This window comes from Callorhinchus milii, unplaced genomic scaffold (genome assembly GCF_018977255.1).
Source record: "Callorhinchus milii isolate IMCB2004 unplaced genomic scaffold, IMCB_Cmil_1.0 Scaffold2, whole genome shotgun sequence".
In the NCBI taxonomy this organism is placed as follows: Eukaryota; Metazoa; Chordata; class Chondrichthyes; order Chimaeriformes; family Callorhinchidae; genus Callorhinchus; species Callorhinchus milii.
Window position 1 is genome coordinate 35,041,248 of NW_024704743.1, and position 17,604 is coordinate 35,058,851.

A 17,604-nucleotide genomic window follows, 5' to 3' on the forward strand; every position below is an offset into this window, starting at 1 on the left:
GGGACTTGAACATTTGCGGCAACAAAGAGTTTAGAGTCTTGTTATCTCTGATAAATTGGGCCAATAGAAAAGTGCGGACATATTTGCAAAAAATTGCAGAGCATTTTGCAAATCTTGCTGGAAATTGTGTCAGATTTTTACTAAATATTGCGGGGAAATTGCAGGGGTTGTTTGGTGCTACTGAGGTACATTTTACTGCTACTTTTTTCACTTTATTGATAAAAACTAGACATAAGAAAATAACACATATTGTTATTTTAAACACAAACACTCAGAGACCCAGAGACTAGCACACACACACTCAGAGAGAGAGAGAGAGAGAGAGACACTCACATGCACACACACTCATAGACACAGAGAGACACACACATACACAGAGAAAGATACACACACTCAGACATAGAGAATGATACACCACTCACAGACACAGAGACACATTCTCAGAGAGAGACACACACTCAGATACAAAGAGACATAAACACACAGATACACATACAGGGAGACACATTCACACAGAGACACTTATAAACACACACGCACACACATAGAAGAGACATAGACACACATAGACAATCACAACAGTGAGGTCTCCAAGTGTAGCTATTTGCCACTTGTGCCACACTGGGCCTCTGCCCACAGTGACGTTGGGTAAACAACGTAAACGGCCCGCGGGCCAGAAACTACATTTGTGGCGTGTTTGTGGCTGGTGGATTTGTGGCGGGCAAGGGTCGTTGTAGCGGTAAATGCCAAAAAGGTGCCGCTGCATTTTTCTATTGGCCCAGCTCAGGTTACCACATCTTAAAAAAGAGGTAGTAGACAGTATTGTTACTTTTTGGCATACTCAAATTCAATTTAATTTGTTGACTGGAAGTAGCTTAAACACCCAGACCTTGAAAATATTCATGAAAGATTTTTTAATATCGCAGCCAGGGGTTTAAGGTTGATTACAGTTATAAAATAAAATGGTACATGGATATGGGAATCGTAATGAAAAAAAATCTGTGCTTCTGACCATAACAATCCTAAAACAGATGACTTCAAAAACATTGAGCACATGCTCCTAGTTTTAACAAGTTTTATGGAAATGTATTCAAACGCAATAGCAAAGGGAGGAAAACTGGCAACAGGAACTACCATATATATATATATATGCAGATCATATTTCCAGGATTCATAAATCTGTAAAATTCTGCTGAGCAAATTAAGTGTTGGCAATTTCCTGATACGCATGGAAACTTGGACTCTCTGTGTATAGTTATGGAGCTTTGAGCTAGATAGGTAGGTCTAGTTGCATTAGATAAATATAGACTTGCGTTTGCTGTATTTGGCTTCCCTGAAGATTCTTTCCTAGTGTTCAAATCATTGCCTATCCACTGCCAATCGTTTCTGTGTGAAATAATTGGTGTTACAAAAACTGATTTGGCCTTGAGGCAAATCAGTTTTTATAATACCGATTATTTCCAAACAGTTTATTCTAAAGACATCATTAAACAATTGGTATATTTAGTACAAGATAAAACCCAATGTGTGACCTAAAATTTGGAAGATGCACCTTTCTGGTTATTTGGATTTTCACTCATTAAATTAATAGTAAGCACTGATCTTTTATGATCTATTCACTCAAATCCATTCTATTCTGCACTTCCAAACCAAAGAAGAGCTGCTTTCAGTACATTTCTGTTCATTCTCTTCAATATATTTATAGGCAAATGTGAGCTGGGCAGTATTGCTCCTTCATTCATATTTTCCTTTGAAAATGTAAGATCACTTTACAATGAATCTACAGCATGGAAAAAGGCCACTTGGCCCAATCAGTCTTCACCAGTGTTTATACCCTTCATGAGTAGTCACCAATTTTGTACTCCCTCCCATACCCATCAATTGGCGAATCATTGTTTGTGGGACATTTGGGGGATTGGCTGTTGCACTTCCTTTTATGTGGAAGCCATAATATAAATGTAAGCTTTTTTTTGCCAAAATAAGTATCTTATTTTCTATCACAAATTGTGTGTAATGGAATATTTTATTTACTATTTTCTGTGGTTTTAAGGAGGTGGGAGATGTACCAGCTTATCAAAGTAACTGCCTTCANTTTTTTTATAACTCTTATTACCATATTGTACTTCTTTGTGAGCAAAATAGGTGTGCTTGATTCTTTATTCTTGTGTTCTGCAGTGTTTTTTTTGTTAAGTGCACTCCAAACTAGCACAGGGTGTAGAAACAGTTGCACTTTTGCAATGTTAGTGAATCCAGTGTTTTGCGAATCCATGTTTTCAGTATTGGTTTTAATAAATGTATTGAGTCCCAAAATGGGTTCTTTGAGAGAAAATGTAATCATGAGTGAAGTAAACCATTTAATAATAATATAATAATAATCCTTGCATTTGATATAGCGCTTTTTACGTCGGGAGGACGTCCCAAAGCGCTTCACAGAACACACTGTAAAGTGAATTGACTGTATATTTGTGGGCGAACGCGGCAGCCAATTGCACACAGCAATTTCCCACAAACAGTCGTAGATTGAAAATGACCAATTTATTATTGTTTTTGGTTTTGGAGGGATTATTATCAGGCGTGTGGAGTAAGGAAACTTGCCCAAGGTTTCGCCCTGACCTGCCTGGAATTGAACTCGGGTCTCTCGCTTGCAAAGCGAGTGCTCTAACCACTGAGCTACAGGACTCCTCTGAGTTCATTTCCTCTGAAACTGGGAACAATCTTGAATCTTTTCTGTCTGATCTTTTGTGAGGATGTGTGGGCCAGGAATTTTGGGTCAATCATATGAAACGTGACTCAAGCAGCATTCTCTGCATCATAATTTTTTTTCTCTTAGAACAAATGTCACCTTGCAATTTCTTTACAAGAATATTATTGATGTAAATCATGCTATTTTGATGAACTCTGGCTAAAGATGGAATTCTGATCTCATTGATATTAGGTGCTGTTGTGAGGTATATTTAATGTATATTTAGCTATTCTGCTTCAGAATAATTACATTTAAGCTATATTGCTTTCAAATTGCAGTTCCGTGGTTCCCACTTTTACTCAGCCACCAGACTGCCTGATGATCCGTCTATGCACAGACATCTTAACTTCACTGTGTAATTACAGCAATAACATCAAGATGTTCACGTGTATGAAGCATCATAAGAATGTTTTTTGGCAGTCTCTGCTGCACTAAGGCCCAGCTTTTTTCACAATCTACTATTACAGCTACTACTGTTAGTGTAGCTGGGATTCCAAAAAAAAACTCTAAAAGTGGTTTGTTTATGCACGAGCATCCTGATTTTGCGATATTTATGTAGCTTGGTCTCTACGGTTTGCTGACTTTTCATTATCACATCTGAGCTCTACACAGAAACAATTCGGAGATCTGGCTCTGAGATGCGACTAAATAGATTTGAATCAGTGAAAAGCAACTATTTACGCTACCAGAGGCCTGAAATTCCATGTAGTTTTAGCCTATAAAAACCAATTCATCCTAATTTTAAACATGCGTAATTGTCAAATGTTTAAATTCAATCTTAATCCAGTTATCCCCAGGTTTTAAAGAGCAAGCTACAATTCGATGCAATTTTAAAACTATATTGTCATAAAATTTAATAGGCTATTACGTGGAATTCTGGCTTCAGTTGCCTCCAGAGACAAAGTAGAATTATAAAAGTGATATGTCACAATTTAATGTACCAATAGATTTGTGTAATCATTGCATTTGATATAGTGCCTTTCACATTGCAAGGGTGTCTCAGAGCACTGCTTCACAGAATATACTGCGAAGTGTAGCAACTGCACATTTGTAGTTGAACACAGCAATTAATTTGCACGCAGCAATCTTAATTCTCTTATCACTTCATTAACCCATATGGAAATCATAGAAGTGTACTCCACATTGGCTCAGTGCCAGTAACTGCCATGATAGATAAAAGTAATGTTAAGAAAATGTGAAGTACTGTATACTATCCTTCCTTCTCCTAGGAACAGTTGACTTGACATCTAAATAGATTGAGAACGAGTTATGGATTTTTATTTTGTGGTGAAAATAACGTTTTTTGAAGTAAAGTATTAAATATCTGTCTGTACAATCATTACATGAGAAATGATCACTTGAATTATAACTGAAAAAAGAAAAGTAGATTTCTTGGAAAGGCTGTCACTTGGCAAATACCCTGAAACCTAGGGTTCTGGGTACTCAGTAGTTCTGTATTTTTACAACTGATTGAAATTAATAGGGCTACAAATATTTTATAGCAATGTGCAAGTTTTGTGGTTTAATAAATGGCTGTTACTGGAATGAATGACTGCAGAAAATCCAGAAAATATACCAGAAAAATAAATTAATATTGCAACAGAGACAACAAAATCATATAATAATAATTCCAGAATGCAATAGTAGCAAGCAAAACCCCAAAAGCACATGCTGTGTAATTACCCCCACAACAAAAGGAAACCACAATTACTTCCACAACAAAAGCAAAGGCAATCTGAGAAATGCTGATTGGAATTCCTCAAAAAGAATGTGTAGTATTAATAAGATCACAGCCAAACACCTACCTTTGAAACAAAGACAAACATATCAACAACCCCAGAGACAAATTCACACCTGGTTACAGGAATGTGACTATAAAACTGAATCTGGCTATAGAACTGGAAACCTCTAGGAGTTTCTCCTTTCAATGGCATTTTGGAGTTTACTTCAACTCCAGGATAGTGGATTCGCGCATAGTTAGTGGCTTGTAAATTTGGTGGTTAGTGGATTGTACATTTCTAAAGTACGGAGTTGTCCATATGGCCTAATTCGTGATATGTGCAAACCTGAATTAATGTGTTAATTGCAATGTACAATTTGCAAATATCAATTTGCTAGATTCACAAAACAGCTAAGTCACAATAATTGGCAGTCTTATTTTTGAAAAGATAATTAACAAATGCTCTGTTTAAAAAAAAAGGTAATACTTGGGGAAAATGAGACGGCTTAGCATGAAATATTTAAACAATATATAGCTTTACTATTAATGACAGTGCTATTATTAATAAACATAGTAAACAATGACTGTTTAATAGCAATCTAAAAAATTTAATTTGGTCAAAAGTAACTTTCTGTCAGAAACTCAACCTTTTTAAAAACTGACCAATTCATGAATAATTACAAAAAAGGCTTCGATACTGACAAGGGATGTTCCTGAATAAAATTGATGACATACATATGCAATTTTATTGGTTAGGCAATTTGAAAATAATTTCTAAAGGATAAAAAAGTATGATTGAGAAGGTCGAGAGGAACTGACCACCCACAAAACCTTTGGTTGACCCACAAAGTTTGAGATGCACAAGCTCTTCTTTAGCCCAGTTGAGAGAATTTTGAAACAGGAAATCAAATTATTCTTCCCACTCTTAAATGCTGGAAGCTATGACAAATTGACTTAAAAGTAGAAATGAAGCATAGGTCAATATAGAAATTCAGTGGTTCCAGTTGGAAAACGAATTGATCTTTAAGATTTATTGCTTCTGTACTAGTTTCATGTTGTCATTAATTCCCATTAATCTCTGTACTAGTAAATGGATTTTATACTAGTGAAGTTTTAAGATTTCTCTTTCTTGAATTTTTGTCAAATACGGTAATGAAAAAAACTTTCTTCTCCTTGTACAGAGGTCTGATCTTAAATGATCCTAAACTTACGATTTCAAGAAACATTTGCTCATTTATCTGATTTGCTTTGCTATTCTTCTGCAATAAATATTTTATAATATCGAGTGTGTTATGTATTGAATGATTTGGCTATAGCATTGAATTGAATGTGTATTAATGTTTTATTGATTATAAGATTATCATTTTGTCTTGAGTTAAGATCCTGAGTGCAGTTATTAAATAAAGGTACTCGGTTGATTTACGGTTATTTTGGGGTTTGGTGGATATACTGTTACTGTGTGTGTTCCTCACACTCAAAAAACATGACATCTGTCCATTGCTCTTCTGAAAAAGAGAATTGCAATTTCTGAATGAAAGTGGAAATTGTTTTTGTCAGTTGCTGAAATAAAATGAAGTTTATTTGTGGTGTAAATTAATTAGATGAGATGAAGTATCACTAGAGATTGTAGGAGATCATTGAACTTGCCCAGCAAGTGGTGAGGGTCGTTGTCTGCATCAATTACTTGGCAACGAATAGATGCAGATTAATAATAAATAAATAATAATCCTTGCATTTGATATAGCACTTTTCACGTCGTCTCGACATCTCAAAGCGCTTCACAGAATATACTGTAAAGTGAATTGACTGTATATTTGTTGGCAAAACGCAGCAGCCAATTACGCACAGGAGTGTCTCACAAACGGTCGTGGATTGAAGTGACCAATTTATCATTTTTTTTGTTTTCTTGAGGGATTATTATCAGATTGTTCCAAAATGCTACTAGTTGGGTAAATACTTTTATTTGTACGTATTTTGTTTGTAAGTAGTTAAAATTAGATATTTCTCAGTATTCTACAGCAACAAAGTTACCAAAATAAAATTTATAAAACCTTTACCTTCTGCTTATTTTTGCTTTTTGTATTGTTCCATGTCAGTCTCCATGTTCTATCATCCATAAACTCCAGCACATCGCTCTCTCTCTGGCTTTAAATCTACCTAAAAATCTACCTCTTCAACCGTGCCTGTGATCTTCTCCTTCTTTGCTCAGTGTCCAACTCATTGATAGTGGAGTGTTCAGTCGTTCTCCTACGTGAAGAACACTATATAAATACAAGTTGTTGTTGCTGTTTAGCCCAAAACTTGATATATGTGGATAAATTGAAAAGATTCAGGATAAACAAAAACATCCTTTTTGTTGGTTTTGGAATAATAATATAACTAGGAATTTAGATTTTTTTCCTGTTTAAATGGAAAATGCTGATGAGCTCATGGGAGTCATTATCTAGCTTGAGAAAATTGCTGAAGCCCACCGTGTAAGCAAATACTGTAGCTAAATTAACATAGGTAGATAGTCACTTACCAAAGTGCTTCTTGTCAACTTTGCATGCCAATTAAGTTCCCTCACACTATAAGGTTCAGGAACTATTACAAAGCTGTACTACGCATAATCTTATCAGTATTTATTTAGCAAGAATATTTTAAAAATTGACAAAGCACAATGCAGATAGTTCCATGTAACATTTTTTAAGAGGAACCTGGTGGTGAAAATCTAGGAGAAAATGGTCCTTAAAATGAGGTATATAGATTATTTTGGCAATTGAATATTTTGTGGAGCATTGCAATTAGTATTCATAATTAGTTTGATTATTAATCACTTACCATGCCTTGCAAATTGCATCCTGTTATACAATCTCCTGCACAATCAATGTAAACCACAAATTTCCTGTACACTTTTAAGACCAAATTTATATCCTTGTGCTGTAGTAAACCAAAACTATATTGAATATCATAATATTGAAACATCTAAACAACCAGTCTATGACGAGTGTTGTGCCTTATTTAATGCAGTATGTGTAGTATATATCAATAAAATATTTAAGTCTCCAATTCTGGAGATTAGATCTTCTGCTTATCTATTGTTTATAATTATTGTTGTTTATTAATTATTGTTTATAATAATGGTTGACAATAGAGGTTCACAAACTGTTTATGCTATTGCATCTGTTCTTGTAATTTGCATTTGAAATGAAACAATGCATAATTTTTAATGTGCCACTCAGTACCTTGAGATATCACTGCATGAAATCATACATGCTAAATGTTAGACGATCTTGATTTATGTGATCATGAAATGTATGAGAATTCACTGGACAGGAGCCGGTTAATCTCAATTTAAATGTAGTCTAATTAAATCTTCCAGAGTGTATGTGTGTGTGTGTCTATATACACACAGATAATACACGCTGTTTATTTATGTCTTGTGCCAATAATGTGGAGTTTTGTATTGTTTTTTTAAGTGGGGAGCATTGTTTTATTAGGAGTATCCCCTAATACCTATCAGGAAAGACTGAACAAACTTGGACTTTTTTCACTTGAAAGGAGAAGGGCGAGGGGTGACCTAACAGAGATCTTCAAAATTATGAAAGGTTTTGATAGGGTAGACATAGATAAGATGTTTCCACTTGTGGGGGAGACCAAAACCAGGGGCCATCATAAAATAATCACCAATAAGAGAGTGGTGGGGATATGGAACTTGGTACCACAAATTTCTGATGGGTTCTTCGACTTGGAAGGAAAAGTGCTACCGACATCTGCTACCTACATGATTGAAGGAGTTGTTGAGGCGAATAGCATAGATGCCTTTAAGGGGAAGCTAGATAAGTACATGAGGGAGAAAGGAATATGCTGATAGGCTTAGTTGAAGAAGGGCAGGAGGAGGCTCATGTGGAGCATAAATGCCAGCATAGACCAGTTGGGCTGAATGGGCATGTTTCTGCGCTGTATGTTCTATGTAATACATTTTCAGATTTCCTCTTGGATGTAACTCAAGAGAAGGTGCAGTAGGGGATGTCCCCTGAAGAGCCACTGTGGTGTAATTAAAACAATATTACACTTAATGGAAGATTGCTTTCTGAATAGCAGTGTGCTGTACCATCAATGCACTGTGAAATCTGTGTAGTAAAATGGGGGATGGATGATTTCCCAATCTCAGCAATGCTTTTGGAGATTCTGTGAAGGCACGGTCCATTTAGGAACTTAAACTGTCGGGTTATTTTGCAAATAAAGTATTATACAATCATACCTAATAAATTATATTTATTTAGCATCTTGAAGAGCTTTAAAAAGATTAGAATGGAGTGAATATTGTATAGGTAAATGCAGCAGATTGCACCAGATATCCTATAGACAGTGATGTTAGAGGCAATATTAGGACCAAGTATACACGAGGTGAAATGTATTCACCACCAGATGCTTAAATGTAATCTGTTACCCAAATATCCTATGAGCCCAATTCTAATCCCTTGATGGAAAATATCATATTGCTTTGAAGTTACTTGAAGATATCCTGTTGATTCTCCAAGTTGGCACATATTCTGTGCCCAAGACACACTGTTCCCTTGCAATGCTTGTTTACTTGTCTTTGATCTTCAGCTTAAACGATTGTTAAAACTCTGTTCAAGAAGGAAAACTCTTTGGTGAACAAGTTGAAGAAAAACTGGAATTGTTTTTTAAAAATAATGAAATCTAAAAGCAATCCCAAGATTGGACCTGAGGAGGCCGATTTCATAAATAGTTAGCAACTCCATCTACGACAAAAGACATCTTTAATGTCAGACTTTGCGATATACGACAGACAATCAATAGTAGGTCAAGGTATAATGCTTAGTCTATTTGCAACTACTGCAGCATTACTGGATTCAACCTGTACATATTTCTGGATAGCGGAGATGAAGGCGCATTTGAAGATAGTATGAAGGTAGCAGAAATGAAAAAGATCCCATGACCAAAGGAATGCTTGTTTGCTGAGACAGGTGGCTGTTGTCTTCGAAGATAGATATTTTCTCACTCTAAAAGGTCGAGGACTATTCGGGTTATTTGGCTACACAGTTGAAAACCCTACTTTTGATATTTACGAGGACACCTTGTATAATTGATCCTGTTATACATGAAAAAACAATAACGTTTTGATTGTTTCTAACCAGTTTACAGGATAGTTGGAGTTGGCCCTAATTACATCCAACTTGGTTTGTAGACGGCCGAACAAGTCTCCAAACTATTCTCTTACACCTTTCAGAGGTCTATGAATGCGCCACTTGGCCTCCTCCACACCATGAAGATACCCGCCATCCAATGTAATGGAATAGAGGCAAATGATTTTATCATAAATATGTACCATAATCTTTTTTTGAAAGCTGGACCACTAGGATCTTAATTCCCTACCAATTGCAGTTCAATGCTCTTGGATCTACAATAAATGGCCCTTGGTCCTGCCCCAACTGAATTGTGCCACCCTACATATCGCCCCTATAGATAGTCTTGTGTTTCCTCACATGCATCAAGATCCTCTCATCAAAGCTCAATGTATCTGAATGCATATTTATTGCTAAAAGTGAAGACTCTTGGTGCTTGGGTATGTGATGCCTTAGGTGCAGAGCTCACTGCTTGCTCTGGAAATTTGGAGACCCTTGTAACATCATACAAATAGTTAAATGGGCAGTGAAAACACAAACTACAGTACACAGATCTTTGAAGATGCTTTACAGGCAATCCATTGAATACTACATATTGTTTTTTGTTAAATACGCATTTTAAATGCTTCACTATAGCCTACAATAATAACATGGATATTTTTCAATGTCCCACAAACAGCCATGAGGTGAATAACCAATTTTATTTGGGGGATTGTTGTTCAGGACAAGAGTAGAAACTCCCTTCTCTTATGAAAAGTGCCATGGGATCTTTAACATCCAGACAGGGCCTCAGTGTAATGTCTTATGTGGAGCACAGCACCTCCAGCAATACAACACACCCCAGTATTGCATTGGAGTGTCAGCCTAGACTGTATGAGTTCAAATTTCCAATGGGCGGACTTCGATCCCCAACCCATCCTGACTCGGAAGAAAGGGTGCTACCAAGCTGACATCTGCTGTGTGACATGTATGTGATTTAAGGAGTTTTCTAAGCAGACAAAATAAATGGCTCTGTAATGAGACAAAACTAAACAGCTCTAGATGTCTAATCATTGCTCTTAGCTCATTCCTCTAACATTAAGGATCATACTCATTGCTCTCTTCTGCACTGCCTCTAGGGCTTCGGAAGCCTCTTTATATCATGGTGACCAGAACTGTTTGCATGACTCAAGGCACAGCCTGATCAAGAAATTTAATAATAGTTCACACAGGGTAGCATCTTAGAGCGCTTAACAGTGGCAGAGCTTGATGCTGAGCTAGAGAGAGAGAGGGTCTGACTAAAGCTCTAGCTATCTTCTACTGAACTTCATTCCTCTTTGACTTACTTTGACTTCATCTCCTTAATATATCTATCTTTGATTTGTAAGATTTTTAACTTCTCACATCTTAACTTCTGTTTTTTTCACAAAATGCCCCAATATGGAAAGTAGCACTCAATGTATGTATTAGGTGCTGTTCAGTCGCTCTTTGAAGGCAAATTAACCATCAATCACATTCCTACACTCCTTTGACTTGCATCAGTTCATCAACTCTTGTTAATTGTTTTGTATATCATTTATCTTTGGGCTTTTGACAGTTCAAACTTGGAATGATGTTTATTATCTGATATACATTAGTTTGTAAAATTATTTACTGGTTGGGATCCACTCTTAAATTCTATATTTTCGTAGTTGGAGTGTTTTTCTTTTTAATTCTATTATTTATGTACTCTACAATTATAACAGTACGACCTCTTACATTCCCATAGCAAGCCTGGCTTCCCAGATTTTTTTACAGAGCTTTTCCAATCAATTCACTTATTTTCTATGGATATTCTCTTCCTCTTGAAGATATTTGTATACAGTACTTGGCTTGTTGAAATAGTACCTTTTAGCAGAAGGTGAAGGACTTGATTCAGTTTTGTGAGGACCCACTCACTAATAGATCCTGAATGAGCCTCTTCTCTCTGGGATCAGTGGACGACCAGCAGTGCAGTAAATACTGTACTATTCTTGTTCAACTTCTGATGAAAAGAAATTTGAACAAGCCTCTACCTTATGATGAAAAAAGCTGCCCCTTAAACTTAATTGCTAAAGTTTTTCACGTTAGCTTTCAGAAGAAACCATATCTCAATGAGGTTATCTCCTATTTTTAATATTGAAAGTCTAGAGCATTTACTTACTGCTCCACAAAAATGAGGCCTACACATTTAGAAGAGGCAGGGAATTTCTCTGGTAAACAGATAAGTTAATAGATAAGTAATAAAACTCCAAATGATCACCCCAGCTGAATATTTCTGGAGAATGATTTAAAGTACAGTTCCCTTTGTTACTTGATGTTATTTGATGAGCCTTGTTTTCATGGATGGTTGTAGATAGTCAAATTAACATGACTTAATACACGTGCAAACCTCTGACAGCAACTGTGTACTTTTATGACTCATAATATGATCTAATGCTTAGTGTATATCTGTGACCTGTTTAAATTCCCTCCACATCTCCCGTTGTCTAGCACTTGAGTTCTTTCTTTTATGTAAGCTATGCTAAACAATGTTAGTTCTAAAAGCACTGATGGAACTTTAATGTAAAAAAAGAGAAAAATGGAAATACAAACGGAATACCAAAACTGCATACTGTAATTTGATGTATTTTTCTGTTTGCTGTTTCTTGAATTTGCCTGAGACTACCAACATAATGCTCTATTTAGTCAGCTGCCAAATTTTGTTATACTTGGAGCTCACTGGAGTTAATTCAACCTTAACTCAAATAATTATGTAAAGTTATTTTATTTTAATAAACCTTAAGTCTCAAAATTTTATTCTCCATTTCAAATTGAATGTATACGGTTAGTCCGTTATCTGCTCTAATTATCACACAGGAAATGTGTGATGCAATGTGTTAGCAACATAACGTCATAACAATGAAAGTTAAATACTTTGATTTTATTGCTCCCTTCACTGTTCTGGAATCCGCTTCCAAAAGGGGAATCCAGAACAGTGTTCTGATTAGTAACCTGCAGTTTAGGCTACCTCAAATAAAAACAGAAAATGCTAGAAATGTTAAGTGTATCGATCAATATCTGGTTGGTATAGGCTACTGCCCCTTCAGTTTCTGAAAAAAACAAAAATTTGTTCTGTTCCTGCAGGTACATCTCCTACATTCTTAGATGCATTGGGAGCCAATGGTACAACCAATATTCAAAGTTCAATTACGGGAGTTTCAGCAAACAAAAGGAGATTAATAGAAGAGCGACGGGACCAACCTTTTGATAAGAGACTAAGGTTCAGTGTCAGACAAACGGAAAGTGCCTACCGATATAGGGATATTGTTGTCAGGAAACAAGATGGGTTTACACACATTTTACTTTCTACCAAGTCGTCTGAAAACAATTCCTTAAATCCAGAGGTGAGTAGCATTGTTTTCTTTTAAAATCGTACATTTGTAAGAGATTGCACCTTGATTGGTGAACAGGAAAACCTTTTCTTCAAACCCTACTGTCTATTTATTTGAATTCCGGTGTAGTTCAGGATGAAAACTGTGTTCTTGCCCAACAGTCAGTTCCACTTAAATGTATACCTCCTAAATGAATACGGATTGAAAGGAGCACCTTGTAACTCCACTGTGATATACTCATTCACGTTAACTAACTGCTGCATTTCTAGCTGTGAGTTTCTGTTAAGTGAATGCTTCTTGCACAACTTGAGATATTTCAGAGGCACTCTAGTTTACATCCTTTAACCTAAATATATACTGAGTGGTAAATGAGAGGTTGCGGCAAGCTTGCTAATTCAGTGAATTGGAACAGACTGCAAGATACTGAAGGAAAGTCACACCTGTTCAGTTAGTTAGTCTTGTGCGCCATCTGAAGGTGAAAAATGGGTATTGCAACTTTGGTTAAAACAACAAAATTACATTTATAGAGCGCCTTTCACGTCGGGAGGATGTCCCAAAGCGCTGGACAGTCGGGTCAGGACCCGAGCATGGGGGAGGGGTGATATAGGAGTGAGGGAAGGCAGAGAGGCGGGAGGGCGACTGAAGACATGATCGAAGAGGAGGGTCTTGAGACCGGCCTTGAAGGAGGCAAGGGAGGAAGCAAGGTAAATAGACTGTGGGATGGAGTTCCAGAGGGTGGGGGCAGAGAGGCTGAAAGTCCGGCCACCGATGGTAGAGTGGTCGGGCGGGAGACATGGAGCAGGCTGCAGCCCCCTGAACGGAGGGATCAGGCAGGTTGGTAGGGAGTCAGCAGGTAGGAGGGGGCAAGGCCATGGATGGCCTTGAAAGTGAGGACGAGGATCTTGAATTTGATCCTCTGAGGGATGGGGAGCCAGGGGAGTCGGGCGAGGGTGGGAGTGATGGAGTCACGGAGCCTGGTGCGCAAGAGTACACGAGCTGCAGAGTTTTGGATGATCTGCAGCTTGCGAAGGGAAAAGTTGGGAAGGCCGATGAAGAGGGAGTTTCCATAATCGAGCATTGATGTGACAAATGCGTGGGTTAAGGTTTTGGCGATCTGAGGGGTGAGGCAGTGGCGGAGTCTGGCAATGTTGCGGAGGTGGTGGTAGGCAGTGCCGGTCATGGCGCGGATGTGGGGGAGAAAGGACAGTTCAGGGTCAAACAAGATACCCAGGTTCCTGACTGGCTTAGTGAGGTTGAGTGTGTAGCCGTGGAGGCTGATGCTGCCAGCGCCCGAGGTGCGGAGGTGCTGGCGCGAGCCAATCAGGAGGGCCTCGGTCTTGCTGACGTTGAGTTGGAGAAAGTTGTCCCTCATCCAGGACTTGATGTCAGACAGGCAGTTGGTCAGGACGCCAGTAGTCCTGGAGTTGAGGGTGGAGGCAGAGAGATAGAGTTGGGTGTCATCCACATACATGTGGAAATTTACCCTATGTCTGCGGATGATGTCACCAAGGGGGAGCATGTAGAGGGTGAAGAGGAGGGGACTGAGGACAGAGCCCTGAGGAACGCTGCACAAGACGGTGCGGGGTCTGGAGGAGAAGCCACTTGCAGAGACTAAGTGGAGGCGGTGTGAAAGTTAGGATCTGAACCAGTCAAGGACAGAACCTTGAAGGTTGAGGTGGGAGGAGAGGTGGTGGAGGAGTATTGAGTGCTCCACAGAATCAAAGGTGGTGGAGGAGGATGAGGAGGCAGAGGGAGCCCTGGTCACACATGGGCAACACGGAAACCCGATTGGAGGGGCTCATGGAGAGAGTGGGAGGAGAGGAAAGAGTGAAACTGGGAGGCGACGGCTCTCTCAAGGACCTTAGACAGAAACCCGTATTGGTTAGTTTTGTTAAAGCCAGTACAGTAAATTGGTAGGAATTCATTATTATGGAGTGATATGGTGAATTGTTACAAGTGAACTGTTAATTTGTATTAACAAGTGTTCAAATGAAGTTTAAACACAACAGATGTAAACATCCTCTCCATAAAATATAACTGAAAGCATAAATAGAATGTGGTAGTGCGATAATATCCTTCTCACAATCCTATATCGTTCTTTCCCCCTCCCCCCACCCTAAATATACACGGCACTTGTTATCCGCCATTTAGCTTTTTTTCAGTAGTGTTACATTTTTTACTTTACCTGTTCAGTCTTCTCCATTTTATCTTTCAGTAACCGATAAACTTAAACATTTTATTGAACTCAGCAGTTTTAGTGCCAATTTCAGCAATGAAGTTGACCAAATTCATATTTCATCGGTATATGAATCATTTTTTGAAAAAAATTAAGCAGTCGCTGAAACTCCAACTGCTTGTACATCTCGTGTTGCTTTCATGTTCAGCTCAGTAATCTAAGAATTATTTGAAGAGTTTTCAAGTGTCCATTAGATGAGTTTATATACTTGTTCTGTTGATTCCTTCTCATGAACTGTACAATTTCAAAGCCAATTATTGTAAGAGATCTTTCCAGTGCCATTTGTGGCTCAATCCTATAATCCTATATAGTTAATCACAAATAAGTTTCCTCCTAACTCCGTACCATCCTGCTCGGTCCCTCCACTCAGCGGGCCCCGGCCTGCTTCACGTACCCCACCTCGCTCGCCCCACTATTGGGGGCGGACCTTCTACCACTCTGCCCACGCCCTCTGAAACTGCGTCCCGCAGTCCCTCCGTCTCGCCCCCTCTCTTGCCTCCTTCAAGACTCATCTCAAGACCCTTCTCTTCGACCGTGCTTTCGATCACGCTGCTTTCCTCCCTGCCCTCCACCCTCTCCGATCCTGACCCCCAGCTCGGGTCCGAAACTCTTGACTCTCCAGAGCCTTAGGACGTCCGCTCAACGTGAAAGGCGCTATACAAATATTGCTCAGAGCTCACACAGTTGGTAGCACTCTTTCCTGAGTTAGAAGATTGCAAGTTCAGAGCCCAAGCTGGTATTGCAGTTCAGTATTATCGGAGGTGCAATCTTCCAGATGAGACGTTAAACCAAGATCAAATGCCTGTTCAAGTGGATGTTAAAGATTTAATTATACTGTTTTAAATACAAAGGACATTTCTCCTGGGACCATGTCCAGATTGAGTGATCTTTCACTCTGGTAGTTTGTGGGACCTTACTAATACAAATGGCTGCCAAATGAAGTCAACACTTCACAATAATTATCTGTGAGGTGCTTCAAGATGTTTTTGTTGTGATGTGGCACTTTCAAATTGCAAGTTCTCACTTTAAAATGTCAGTCCTACTGTTTAGTTAGAAATTGTTTTCGTGAAATTTTTTTTCATTTGCACTAGGTAGGAAACATCAAATACATCAAATACTGTATGTGCGTGGAGAGAGCTGGAGAGTGGGATTAGATTAGCTAACTCTTGTAAAAAAAAATCTCCAGCTCAAACTTGGACTGAATGGCCTGATTATGTATGGCATTTCAGTTGCCCTGTTCAAGTATCCAATAAAACTCTTCACATCTACATTTGTTATTCCCCCTCCCCCTTACAGTCCTGTCCTGAGTATATGCTATTGCAAATGCAGAAGCGGTGGGAGTGCATCGAGGTCTAATTTACAGCTTGTGCTAACCACGCGTGCCTGAGGAGAGAACACAGGTGCCTGTGACTACGTAATTAATATTGATCAATGTCAAACTATCAGGGTGATTTTGTAATCCTTTATGTTATTACTGTTTAAAATTAGAATTAGAGGCACCAGTAATTCTTGTGCTCAGTGAGTGGAATCGAAGTTGCCAAAGGGATTTGCTGGAAGAGAGCAGGAGAGGGGTATTTGATTTATCATTCACCACGTCCAAACAATATGAGGCAGCTATACGGCAAATAGGAAGCTGGGCTCCATTGCCAAAAGTTCATTTCCCCACAGATTGTGGAATCGAGCTACAATTCTGCGACAAAAGGGGATACCATTAAGGGGTTTGCTGCCACATAAGGTGGTTGCCCAGGGCCTAAAAGTAAGAAAAGAGGAATGACTGGATAAGATGGTGTTTATTTTTCCATTCAAGCGTTCTACAGTGCTTTTCCTCATTTTCCCCTTGCATATTTTTACTGCCAGTCCCTTCTTTTCATTGTATCCTCCTCGCATCCCTCAATATATGCCCATTTCTCACCTTGTTGATTAATATCACTCACTCTAAAGAGTAAGAAGCAATTTCCAGAATAAGTTGTACTCAACTTGTGGGTAATACTGTACCACTCTTTAGCTCAACTTTGATAAGAAACAGCTCTTTACTCTTGTGATGAGAGGTAGTTAAAGTGTAACTTGTAATATAATTTCAACTTGTTCTCTTGCAATTTGTATTTAAATAGCTGAAAAATTATAAATCAAAGCAAAATGTTAATACAATGTATGCAATAAAATACGACAAAAACTGCATAAATTGTTGAGATTAGAATTGGTTATCCTGGATGTAAATGCATAGTATTTACTGGGGTGTTAAGTAAAACATTTGTCCCCCATCTTCAACTTCTTCAGTTTAAAGAGTATTTGTTGTATTTTTTTTACTAAGTTATTATGAGAGAGTTCCAGTTAATGTTGACATTGTGGAAAAGTAGAAGGTAGATTCTTCTGCTGACTTAGGGAGCACTCTTTACATTTGG

General features: G+C 38.2%; 1 protein-coding gene across 1 annotated transcript in view; it reads left to right on the forward strand.

The window, feature by feature from the left end:
- cdyl (chromodomain protein, Y-like) overlaps window positions 1-17,604 on the forward strand; it is a 120,188-nt gene that overhangs the window by 87,067 nt on the left and 15,517 nt on the right. Inside the window, exon 3 of the mRNA XM_042331931.1 lies at window positions 12,719-12,978. Within this exon, the coding sequence (XP_042187865.1) occupies window positions 12,719-12,978 (260 nt within the window). The remainder of the gene's footprint in view (window positions 1-12,718; window positions 12,979-17,604) is intronic.